General features: G+C 30.8%; 4 protein-coding genes across 4 annotated transcripts; 2 read left to right on the top strand and 2 right to left on the bottom strand.

The window, feature by feature from the left end:
- Positions 1 to 6,183: 6,183 nt before the first annotated feature.
- On the bottom strand, positions 6,184 to 6,549 carry OCT59_021947 (uncharacterized protein; the record flags this gene model as incomplete). The annotated part of the gene is made up of 1 exon (XM_066146853.1): positions 6,184 to 6,549. The coding sequence occupies one exon, from the start codon at positions 6,547 to 6,549 to the stop codon at positions 6,184 to 6,186; it is 366 nt and encodes a 121-aa protein (XP_066005953.1).
- Positions 6,550 to 8,281: 1,732 nt separating this feature from the next.
- OCT59_021948 (uncharacterized protein) lies at positions 8,282 to 9,135 on the bottom strand (the record flags this gene model as incomplete). Its single annotated transcript, XM_066146854.1, has 2 exons — positions 8,282 to 8,294; positions 8,408 to 9,135. The coding sequence occupies 2 exons, from the start codon at positions 9,133 to 9,135 to the stop codon at positions 8,282 to 8,284; spliced, it is 741 nt and encodes a 246-aa protein (XP_066005954.1).
- Positions 9,136 to 9,697: 562 nt separating this feature from the next.
- Positions 9,698 to 11,319, top strand: OCT59_021949 (uncharacterized protein; the record flags this gene model as incomplete). The annotated part of the gene is made up of 5 exons (XM_066146855.1): positions 9,698 to 9,995; positions 10,070 to 10,302; positions 10,370 to 10,642; positions 10,730 to 10,972; positions 11,074 to 11,319. The coding sequence occupies 5 exons, from the start codon at positions 9,698 to 9,700 to the stop codon at positions 11,317 to 11,319; spliced, it is 1,293 nt and encodes a 430-aa protein (XP_066005955.1).
- Positions 11,320 to 12,083: 764 nt separating this feature from the next.
- OCT59_021950 (uncharacterized protein) lies at positions 12,084 to 12,693 on the top strand (the record flags this gene model as incomplete). The annotated part of the gene is made up of 4 exons (XM_066146856.1): positions 12,084 to 12,116; positions 12,342 to 12,413; positions 12,484 to 12,519; positions 12,583 to 12,693. The coding sequence occupies 4 exons, from the start codon at positions 12,084 to 12,086 to the stop codon at positions 12,691 to 12,693; spliced, it is 252 nt and encodes an 83-aa protein (XP_066005956.1).
- Between the last annotated feature and the right edge of the window lie 395 nt (positions 12,694 to 13,088).

The raw sequence follows: 13,088 nt of genomic DNA on the forward strand, positions 1-13,088 counted from the left end.
AAAAAAAAAAAAATCTATATAATTGTTTAATAAATGCGCAAAATATTGGACGAAATTCCAACAGTTCAAAATCAGGACTCTTTATATAATTTTAGTTCAAGAGTAATTATGCATAAGAGATCCAATCAATTATCTGGTGAAACCGGAAATATAGTTTTTCATAAGTCTTTGTAGACTTTGTAAAAAATTTCTTATACATGATTAGATGAATCTGTCCGACATTTTTAGAAATGATGATTACAATAAATATTAAACACAAAATTTATGCAACACAAATGATTATAACAAAGGGAGAAAAAATAAAGTTGATTCCACGCGAGAATTTTTATTTATTAAGGGGTTGGGATTTAATTATAGTCAATTTGTTTGTTGTTCATTTACGGTATCTCATTATTGCCATGTGTACATGTGGCAATAATCTTATTTCCCAATTACTGTAATTCAATAACTTAATTCTTGTTATAATAAGAATTACGAAGATTTACATTGTACTACATTATACTCTAATTATTTTTAACAAAGAAGGACTTTTTTAGCTTTCTTTGTATTAAACCCCTTGTCTAATAATGTAATACGAGTAAAAATTATGATCGAATTTTAGAAATTGGAAGTTATAATAAGTAATAATAATAAAAAATAATAAAAACATCATTTAATGAAATTTACATTGAAAGGAAATTCTTTAAAAATTCAATTTTTTTTTATGAATATTGTATGAAAATCAATTTCACCAGTTTATTCACATAGTATTACGTTACAAAAAATTAAAACGTTAACGTTACAATAACATTTATTACATATATTTAGGATACAGCATTTTTAATTATGTTACACTAATACGTAATGCATAATTAATTGCTTTTAATGATGTTGAATGGTCAGATAATACATCACCTTTTTTTTTTAATACCTTAGTTACATGTAATTTAGCAACGTTACTTTCTAAATTTATTATTTATTTATAAATTTTAAACTGTAACTTTTAAAAAAACAAAAGCAAAAACCCTCACCTTTGTTTTTTTTTTTTGATTCTTTGTCTCTAATATTTCTTTGAAAAAAAAAAAGTGTATGAGAAGTATTAAAAAGTTTCCGATATTGTTTTTTGTTTTTTTCTTGTTTTACAATTTATTAATTCTTTGTAATATATTGTAAAAAAAGGATTTTCTCTCTTTTTTAATTGGTCGATTTAAAAAATAAGCATGAAATGAAACATGTAAATATGTGATATATATCGTAGACAATGAATTGATTGTAAAAAAAAATTGTAAACATTTGCACAATTGCACGGACTTAAGTCGTACACGGAAGAATCATGGAAACGCGTCATCTTACTGCGTAAATATAAGAGAGAGAAATTTTGTTATTTTTGTTATTTTGTATTTTATATTTTTGTATTTTTGTTTTATGCATAAAATTAACTTTTACTTTAATCAATTGTGTTTACTCAATTGAACTAATCAGTTTTCTTGATTATTAACGCTTCTTATAAAATTGTTTTAAATACAACGAAATTTTTGACAAAGAAGGCTGAATTTCCTCATTAATCATTGGAGTATTGGAGTATTAATCTTTTTCTCCATGTAAGGATTTATAAAATGACCAAATTAGTTCGATTAAAAAACCACGCGTTTTGATAATGATGAAACGCGGCTTTTACACATAATGTGGTGAAATGATGAATTGATTTCATTAATAGCATTTATAGAAACAAAATTAGCCTAAGTGAAAGTTAATTACATATTTAATAATTAACTCACTTCTGTATTTAGTATGAACATGATTTCCTGTGTTAATTAATTTCTTCGGAATAACTATTTGAAATATTAATTCATATTACCAATAAAGTATTAATGTTAATTTAAAGAAAATTCTTTTGTAATTAATTAATTATGCGTATGTATGCTATTATGATTATTTTAGTCCGTCCATGTATTTTAGAAATTGTATTTTAGAACGTGTAAAAAAAAAAAAGTTATCAATTTATAATTTTGGTCTTCGATCTCTTAACCGGTGTATATATATTTGAATCTTAACAAAGCTTTATACTTAATGTCGAAAATAAAGTCCTTGAGAGAAGAAAAAAAAAATAGTCTTTTACAAAAAAAAAGCGTAGTTGTTTGCTAAAGGAACACACACATAAGGGATAATTTGCCTTTTTCTTTTCCTTATTTCATGATCTGTTTAACATCTCTTTGATTGGTATGAAAGAAATTTTGAAAATTTTGATTGGTTGAATTAAAAAAAAAAAAGAATTTGGAACCTTTATTCTAAAAGATTTGTTCTACATATTTAGAAATTTTTTATTTATGTTAACTCTAACTTATAACTTTATCGCATTAAACCTTTATTAATTACTATACAAGTGAAAAAAAAAAACTATACTATAATTACTATAATTTAAATCCAAATGCGAAAATCAATTGATTGAATATTTCGAAAATTTTAAACAGTAAAATTAAATAAATCCTTGATAGAAATTTTTATGCTCTACTTATACATTCATCCTTTAAAAGACAAAGAAGAAAATTTTTATAAATCATTTCATTTATCAACCTCTTTTAGAATTTCAATTTTTGTTTATTCTTTTTTTTTTCATAAATAGAAAGATATTCATTATCCCATGTCAAATAGATGATACAAATCCGGATCTCCGGATTTTAATCCGAATTCACTAAACTGTAAATACATATTATAATTTTTATAAACTACAACGTTTAGGTTGCATTTTTCCTGGAAGAGGAAAGGATTATACCAAGATCAATTGTTGGCTTTTATTTAATTGTTAGATCAGTTACAGCGAATAAACTAATAATTCGGGCTAATTTTAATAATTATAATTCAGACTAAAATGTCAAACAACAACTCTCAACGTTAAAACTTCTGTCCAGTCCGGCATTCCATAATAAACATGGTACTGATGAAAAAATGGGTGTCGCACAAACTAACAATTAATCCCAATATCGATCAATTCTGGAGGTACATCTTAAAACTTATCGTCAAAGGCTCATTTATTAATTATTAGCTCCTGTATTAGAAGAAAACTAGTTGTTATCAATAACAGTAGACATCAGATATCCCTTCGATATCTATGGTGCAAAAATAAAAAACGAACAATATAGAGATAATTAGGCCATTTTTCAACATATTTGATTACGAAGAAATGTCCTTTAGCGTCTTACAATTAGCTAATGTGTAATTTCACAATAATTTGGTATGTACATTTTTTCAGTAATATGTAACGTTTGCTGTCTTTTGAACGTATCTCTTAATATGTTCAAAAAAAACTGTACGAATATCAACCATACTAATTATACAAATTTGCTTCAGATTTCTCATATTCTTGTCCTGTAGTTGAATTTATTTATCTTGTAGACAGCAAGCGGTGAATGAGGAATATGACCGCATCTAGATTCACAGATTTCGCTAAGAACCGAAAGAATTTTCATCGTCCGTACTTTAGAAATAAATAGGTCTTGAAAGAACTGTTGATTAAGTATCCCACAGTATATGCGGGTATCTTTTTTTTTATTCGAAATATTTAGTTCTCTAGAAACGTTATTTCTAAATTAATACGAAAAAGCAGAAAGGAAGTAGGCTTTGTAGTGATTTCTTATCCGTTTCTACAAGAGAAAGAAAAATATTAGTGAGTCTGAATGATATATCGTGGCTAAGAAACATATAAGAATTCATTCTAAGCAGCATGTGTATGGAGCGAGAATCATTTTTTTTTCTCTTTCTAACTTTTAACCTGTATATTGTCATCTATCCAAGCTTGTGGACGAATAAATTATCCAAACATTAACTGATCCTGTCCCAATCTTGGATAAAATAAAAATGGTCATCAATTATATATGGCGGGAATTAGTTCTGCTGAAAGTTTATGCTCTTCGCCTTCCGTGATGTTAATAAATTCCTCGGAAATTCTGAATTCATTTCTTGAATAAAGGGTTCTGTACGCTTGTTGATGCTCATATCTATATGGATTTATCTGAGTTCTACATGTTTTATAGTTACATGTATTAATATTCCCCTTAATTATTGATCTTATACATATAATTTATAAATACTGCAAATTTATTTCGAGGTTAATTATTTACGATAAGGTAGCTGACGTTTTTGGGAAAAGTAACGCAAATCAAGAGGAATATTGAGCAGAGCAGTTAAATCAATAAAGTTACTCTTTACAATTGTATATGGCTGACGTTCTTGAGAAATCAGTAATGGTGCAGTTAAGTCAATAAAATCCACTCTTATAATTTGTCTTCTTAACTATAAATTAAAAGTGGTTTATATTTACATTATATTATCAAAGAGAAAATTCAAATTCAAGTATGCCAATCTCAATATAAATATCTTCATCTGTTGTTTGTTTTTGTTTCTTTTTTATATCACCCAAAGCTATTGGACTATTTTAATATCAGACTATATAAAAAGAAAATATTAGAGTGAGAAAGCATTTTCTAGAAAGTATTTTTTAGAAAGTATTGTAATAATCTGATCAAAAAGTGAAAAATCAAATAACAGTTTAACTTCTTTGTTATATAAAGAAATATATAATTGATTTTCTTTCAGGATCAGCAGACCTTTATAAAAGAAGTACCAATTATGGCTTCTTGCAAAAATATAGATCCATTCTTATTAAAGTCACAATTAATATTAAAAAATCTGGCAAAACCAAAAATTTGGCTATTTTTATCAAGACAAATGCGTGATTTCCCTTTCTTAGAACTTCTACTGTGTAAAATTCGTCCGAGGTTTGGAATCTCTGCAATTGGTCTCTAGCCCAATTTCCATTAGGGCTATAAAAAGAGTATTGCATTGGTCAGTGCTTGACGCGCCAGAAGCCCGCCGAATTATCAGAATCATGTGGCTTTGAAATCTGATGTCATTTGTATTACCTAAATTTAACCGATAAAAAAAAATTCACATAAAAATTTTCAACTTTCTCAAGAACGACAAAATTTTTCAACTACGACAAAATTTTCAACTTTCTCACGAACATGTCTATACCTTCAACATGCACACTTATGGATTTTTACCGTGAAGCTGCAATTGAGGACTGGACGTGCATTAATTTGGTGGAACATTACCATGCGTGGTCAGGGAAAAAGAATCTTAAAGTAGTAATGGATTACATGAAAAAGGACCTCCGGACTATAAATCTAATTTTGAAATAACGCACAAAAGAAAGGCTCGAGAGATTCTAGACAATTGGAAGGTATGATCATTAGTAGGATAGATATTTGAACGGATTAAGATCTTAGTCTGAACAGTGATAAACTCTTAGTTTGACGCTAAGTGCAAGCTGGGACTCTTGGTCTCCAGTGATGAACTCTTGGTTCGATGCTTAGCGCAAGCTGGAACTCTTGGTCTAACAAGGACAAGCACTTAATTCTATGCTTCTTTTTTCTCTATATTGTTGTGAATTGTTGTTTCTTGAAAATGTTTCTAAATTATTCATTTTTTTGTTAAGAACTGGCACTGGTCAAATGATGAAGAATCGGTGTATTAAGAGCCAGTTAAGAATCGGGACCAATCAGGTTTCGGTTCTTAACCGGCTCTTATTTTTTTTATCATTAAATAATCAGTATCCCGATAGGCCTATTGATTCTATTATATAAGAAGCCGATAGATTCTAAACGTATATCAAATTTGATCAGCTGATAATAAGTAACAAATTGATTACCTTTCGGATTTCCCGATGACTAATAAATAAAGCAGCCGATACGTAGTCGTGATCTAGCCATTAATTTATAAATAAGCATCGGTAAAACATCACATGTCCGATAATAATACTGATAGAACATTGATATTAGACGGTGAGAAATTTAAAGGTTTAATAATAATTATTATATATTTATTTATTTGTATATTTATAATATTCATAATATAAAACATGATTGATATTACAGTATTATTATAAATTTTAAATATGAAACTTTCTATTGATCGGTATTACTGACACATATTTCCGGGTTTCTTTTCGTCCTATTGAAAAAGAACGCTATTCAAACCGACCCAGTATACTATGTACGGGGATAATACAATCCCTGCTAAGATCATAAAATTCTTTTTTCCATAGTTCTATATTGCACAAATTTTCATCGCCATTAATTGTGCAATGAAATCTAGTCTTGTGATTTTCTGCCGGAAGGTACCACTTTACAAATGCTAGGGAATGATTTACAGAACCTTCGGAAAATGTATAATATGTTCAAAATAAAATTGAACAATACCGGGATAAGTATCTTTAGTATTATCATGGAGAAATTGGGATAATATTTTGGCCGATGTGACGTGCCTTTTAGAATACATTGACCCAAAAACTTCGGATCCAATTTTTAGTCGTCCATAAGCGTTCTTCACTTTTGGTAATACCGGTATAGCAGAAGGAGCAGCATGGATATCTGATAGTGCTGCGAAATCTTTTCCATAGGCATTGCGGTAATATTCAACCAACAAATCTAATACTTCTTTTGAAAGGTTGGTGTCTATCCTTTTAGGATTAAGAAAAGTACCTGGAAAAGGTTCCGAACCTGTTCCGGCCATTTCTTCCACGTTTCTGACATTGATAAAAATTCCCGGTAATCTATTCCATTAATTTCATCATAATTCAAGACTGCCGGTAGTTTTAATTTCGGTGTAATTAGTAATGTGATCACAAATGTTGATAAGTAGATTGGTCGCGTAGAAGAAAACTGATCAAGAAAAGTTAATTGAATGGTTTTTAATAATTCTGGTTCGATTCTTCTATTACTGCTATGATACGATCCTATAAATATAGACTATTTAATAAATTGATTTAATTATATTGATAAGTTCGGAAATCTGGAATTACCTAATAGACCGTTCATGCGTTCGTAACTGAAACACCAGAACGCGTATAATGGTCCATAGTCTAACGCACAATGGCAAATATGTAAGCATAAATGTAAATTCGGCGTAATTTTTTCTGCGCCGTAATTTTCTTCAATGAGCTTTGCCACTTCTAGAAGATTTTTATGAGCTTCTTCTAACCCATTCGTTGTTATAGATCTGCATACAAGAATATTGCATGCACGGACAAAATTGGCGAGTATCAATTTATCCGATTCTTGAAGCAGATCCCATGTTATGGAAGTGGCATAAATTAAGATAAAAGTCTTCCATTGATCAGCGGTGAACCTTGAAAAGCCTTCACCTGTAGCAATTTTGTAGGGAATTCTACCGATATCTGCTGGAACTTTTATTGCATTTGCCCTTTTTTGCATTGTTTCTTTAAATCTTTTTGTGTCAATCGGCCCTCCTCGATCCACAGTCTAGTCACGATCCACTTAGCAATACCCAAGAACAAACAATGCATTGGATCCACTCTGAGAAATCGCACTGAATCGAAAGTACGGAAGTCGATACATTTCTGACCACCGTACTTAAAGTATTATGGACGTGACTATTTCTAGCATCTTTAGTATTGCAATTCAACCATTCTCGCGCATCCCTTCGAACCTGGTTGATATCTCTTTCGACAAACCATTCATCAATATCATCAAATCCGCCAAAATTCGGTTGATTTCGATCATCATATTGAGCCTTTTTTAAGCATCTATGACAAGCCACTCGCGCAGAGATATGACCGCAGAGTTTTCTCGCGGCTGGAATATCACATGAGCAGCATATTACTGCGGCTCGAATAGATTTTCCGGTAGAGCTTTCGTATGTTTTCGATAGTTCAATCCCATTCCATAACTCGATTAATTGATCGATGATGGGAGCTATATAATGGTTTAGTTGATGTAAACTAGGCTCATTTGGCCCCGGAATTAAAGCCATTGTCAAAATATTTGATGGCTTGAATCTTTCATTTCGAGGCAGGTTACATATTACACCATATAGAGCTCCTATACTATAAGTTGAATTATCGAATGGTTAGAACCAGTCGATATTTAACATGATGCCTAAGTGGCGGTCTGAGACATCTTTCCGGAAAAATGGTATATTTTGACGATGATCCTGAAAGGTTTTCCAGATTTTTCCGTCATAAATATCATTCAAAAATTGAGAATCGTTACGGTCCGCCCATTTTTTACATAATTTCTCAAATCCTTTTCGATTATACATTAATTGTAATTGGTGTTTTAAACTAACAGTAGGGAACGTTAAAGAAGGTCGATAGATTGTTCCGTTAGTAACCGGAACTTTCTTAGCAAGTGTAGCATTGCACTTTTTTCTTTGATTTGCCATCGGATGATCCGGAAAATCTACATAGGTACAATGAATTGTGGCTGGAACTTGGTAAGGGTCGTTAGTTGATACTTCTGTTACATTATACAATTTGCAACACTTTTCACACGATGCGAATTTGACAATATGAGCACAGACGCCAAGTTTTTTACGTGCCATATACAAAGATGTAGGAAAAGAATTGTACGTGTTTGCATCCAAAAGAACCAAAAGATATCTAAAAAATTTGACTAAAGAATCGGTAGTGACATCGGATAACTTATATCTCTCTTGATATAATAAGATCCATAAAACAATCCAATGAAAGTCTTCAGTAAAATCAATGAAGGAGGCTTCTGGATCATCACCGTATGTATTTTCCGGTGCGTCAAACCAGCCGGATGAAGATTCATTTGGTATTTCTTCGATAGGATCAAAGTCATTATCAACTTGATCGTTTTCTTCATCATCAGCATCACTAGTATCATCATCTGAAATACTTTGTTCAATAACAACAATAGGGTATGATACATTCTTGGAATTTCCACTACCGATATGTTTTCGTTTATCTTTCGATTTGGCTTTTGATGATTTCGATTTTTTGGGAAGAAACGAATAATTTTCCTCATCAACAATAGGTTCATGATGACCATCATCTGAATTATGTGATTCTATTTCCATTGGATCATTCAAGAGGTCTACCGATGTATCTTGGTTTAGGTCATCAGATGAAACTTGATTTAAATCTATAATTTCTTCAATAACTCCTCTTGGTCTAATATCCCTTTTTAAACTATGACTATTTTTTGTACGTGGATCAACCATGTTACCTTTACATTTATTGCAATGACACGGAACTTTATTTGATGTTTTCTGTTTAAAATTATAGGATTTCTTTACAAAGACAGCTTTTGTTCTTCGGTATTTTCTCGTCATTGTAAATAATAATATAAAAAAATTTTATTAAAAATGAATTTCCGGTTCTTCGATGAACGGATATATTAGTATGATTGATAATTGACATTGTTGACCATATTAGGTTACTATCAATTTATTATATTTATTGTATTTAAATCAATATAAGTTCCTTTATTTGAATCAAAAAAAAGCTTATACTTCAATAGACTATTTCGTTATTTTCAATAGACTTATCGGCATGAAAAAAAAGGAAAAAAAAATTCAATCAAAAAAAGCTTATTTAATAGACTATTTCGTTACTTTCGACAGACCTATCGGTCCTCATACGACAAAAAAAAAATATATATAAAGACCCCTTTCTTCCCACGAACTGATTTTTTTTTTCTCTGCCATATCATTATACTTTGATCTAAATCATTAAAAAAAAATCGTAATCATTACATTTAATCTAATTATAGGAAAAAAAAAATATTATTAATAATCATAATATTTTAATTGTGGAAATAAATAAAGGTATAAAAGAACGTCTTTTACCTTATTGTATTGTTTTTTTTTTATCCTTTAACAAATTTTGGTAAAAATGCGTGGAAGAAGACCTTTCAAAATTAAGAAAATAAGCTTAAGACGCTTATCTACAACAAATTTAACCTCTTACAACCATCATCAAACAAACTCAATGTCACCACATCGTCGTCACCGTTATCGTTCAAGAAGGAACAAGTCTAGACGTTCTTCTTATTCTAATTATTCAGATAGTCGTTCACCAAGTCAACAAAGAGGACGTTCGACTACAAGACATAATAGGACTAATTATTCAGATAGTCGTTCACCAAGTCAACAAGGAGGGTGTTCAACTACAAGATATAATAGGAATGATGGTATGGTTATAATATAATAATTATGTTTTTTATTTTACATATTTTGAATATAATGTCGCGATTTCAATTTACAGATATCGAAGCCCTAAGCAGAGCTATCACTGCACTTACGGAAGAAGTTCGGACCCTCAAGAAATCTCAAACAAGGAACGACCTACAAGCTGAATGGCCATCAACCCCTCAGACAACACCAGTTCCAAGGAGTAGACAAAATACATCACTCACGCCAGAACCAGAAACTGGATATCGTCGACGTGCTCGGGTTTTGCTTGAAGATATGGACGAAGATCAATATAAGTTGTTCCATGTGAGTATCAAGTAACTATTGGTTATTCAGCAAAATTTTTTAATCGATATTTTTTTATAAAATTAAGGATGAGGTCGTGCAGATACTTAGCGGTCTCGATGATTCATTGCAATTGGATCATACCAAAAAATGGGTAGAAATTGCACCACACGTTTCAAAACACATCATGAAGGAGATCGCTAGAGTCTTGACCGGAAGGTTTCAATACAAAGATATAGAATTGAAATGGGTCTTACAGAATCTACACCGCCATCGTAGAGAAAGCTGGATGGTTAGCCTTGATCCGGATAAGACTAGATTTGAAAAGAAGAGAAAAGGAACGAATTCTCGAAGAAAAGATGTAAGTACTGAAGACATCCGAAATATGAAATTAAAATCCTTGATCTTGTTCCTTTCTATCCTAATCACTAATATCTGATTGCAATAGAAAAAAGAGCGACGTCAGAAAGGCATCGAGCATATGTTCAATATTAATGATGCCTCGCTTAAAGAATTTCAACCGTCATCATTATCTTGGGAAGAATTCAAGGAAGACTGTGAAACCATATTTAATGAAGGAGGATTCCACAGTGATGAAGTTTCTGAAACTGATGAAGAGCTCACCAAAAAAGAAATCGAAGATCATGTTCGTCCTAAGAATAAAATTGAAACGGATAAACATGTTCTTCATGTTTATGACAAGCCCTAGAGGTCACGTCGTGTAAGTATCAAATAAAACAATTGTATAGTTATTGTATACATTTGCTTATTATCTCTTTTTCATTTTTATAGGGACGTAAATTACTTCGCTTGGCTGACCGAGTTGGTGAGAAAATAAGTCATGTAAAACTTTCACGACATCGTTGGTATGATGATAAAACGTGGATCGATGAGTCAAAACCGCCTGAAGGTGCCCCTGATTGGTCGATATCACAGTCGTACGGATCCGACGTACAAGTGTACAACCACAAGATGAGATCGATAATATCGATAATATTAATGATGAACCTAACGAACTTGATGAACAGGTTTAATTAATGCATTAATGCAATGTTAGATTTAAAAGAGCACGTATATTAATAATAATTTGTAGTTTATATTTTATTACGCAAGAATGATTTGTAGTTTATTTCTATATAACAACGATTAAATATAGCAAGCAAATGTATTACTGTAAAATTGATTAGTATATTGCTATATAATATATTGCAACGAATAGTAATAAATTGATTAAAACAATTTGAAATATCGTGATTTCAATTACTGCCCGGCGTGTATTGTATCGTTTAACGATACTTTATGATAACCCAAATAAATACTTAAATATTATATAAATATAAGTAAAATATCAGAAATCTGATATTAACATAATATTTATCCGATTTGCACCTTATAGTTTATTAAAACTTCAAAAGATTCAGTTATTAATTTGGTAAATATTGGGCGTTTATTTGTAAAATAACAGAAACCCGATTCTTCACCAATAGAAATCCAATACTTATGAAGTATTTATGCCCGGTTGTATCCAGAAATGCAACAAGAACCTGAGCCCAATCGGGAATAAGTATCGGGATTGTATAATATATATATCTGTGAAGAATTAGTGAAGAATCGGGTACCTGAATTTTCTCTGATATGTTGTCATTCGACCAGTGTGGAGTACATCCATAAATAATCTTAAACAAGATTGTGCTCGTATCAATGTTGGGAATCTGCGAGTAAAGCAGGTAAACCAACTTGTGGCCAGAAATGTCACGACATACAATAACATTCGTATAATTTCAGGAAAACATCATCGAGATATGATTGAAGAAGCTACAACACTGTTAAAGAAGGTGAGATTATTGCAACATACATAATCCATGAAATTATGACACATTCTTAGGGAATGAATAATCTAAAGTCGTGTTGGTCAATTTAAAATCTGCGGAATTAATTATTTTTCATTTAATATTTTAGGATGGATTATCATCAAAACGAAACTAAGAGGTAATTTTTTTTAGCTGAAAGTTGTGAGATGGTGATTGTCCGATAGAAATAAACTTTCTTTTTGTATTTAGTCTGATGATGATTTCCAACCTCTGAAAACGCCCTCAACGAAGCAAAGAAAACAGTTATCTCTTCCTAAAAAGGTTAGGATATTTGATAAAACCTCTAATTTTATGCAAACATTTGTTAATGACTACTTTTTTATATTTACAGAACAAAAAACTGGTCAAATTGATTGCTTCAAAGAAGGTATGTATAGGATGCAACCCATAACAAGAAGCGAATTCCTCAAAAATTTTCTCGTATGAACAGGCTAAAACCACCTGCAGGAATGTAGATGAAAGGGGAAACGATGATGATCCATCCCTTAGTAACGAAAACTCTAATTCAAGATCATCAACAAGTTCAACACCACAGACCTAGCGGACCTCCTAATCAATGACAACATTTTTTTCACTGATAAAATAAAGATCAGAAAAATGTTAAAAATAATGTTAAACAAGATAGTTCGAATTTACGGTGGAAATAGTTCAATTTTTAGTCTATTGAAACTTTACGACTTGCAGATATACGGTAAATGTTTTCAGTATTAAAATAATCTTCACTTATGCCTTTTATTAAATTTTTAAATTATTGTAGATCACAATGTAATTGTATATGAAATGACTGTACCATTTCGAGAATTATATATATTTAGAGAAGTTATACGATCACAATTACCAACCAGTTGAGTCAACATAGTGCAGATGCGTCAATGCATACCGATATTCCTTCTATTTAAAGTACACATCCTTATTTCTTTGAGACATTTTTTTCAA

The sequence above is a fragment of the Rhizophagus irregularis genome, chromosome 30 (genome assembly GCF_026210795.1).
Source record: "Rhizophagus irregularis chromosome 30, complete sequence".
Taxonomy (NCBI): domain Eukaryota; kingdom Fungi; phylum Glomeromycota; class Glomeromycetes; order Glomerales; family Glomeraceae; genus Rhizophagus; species Rhizophagus irregularis.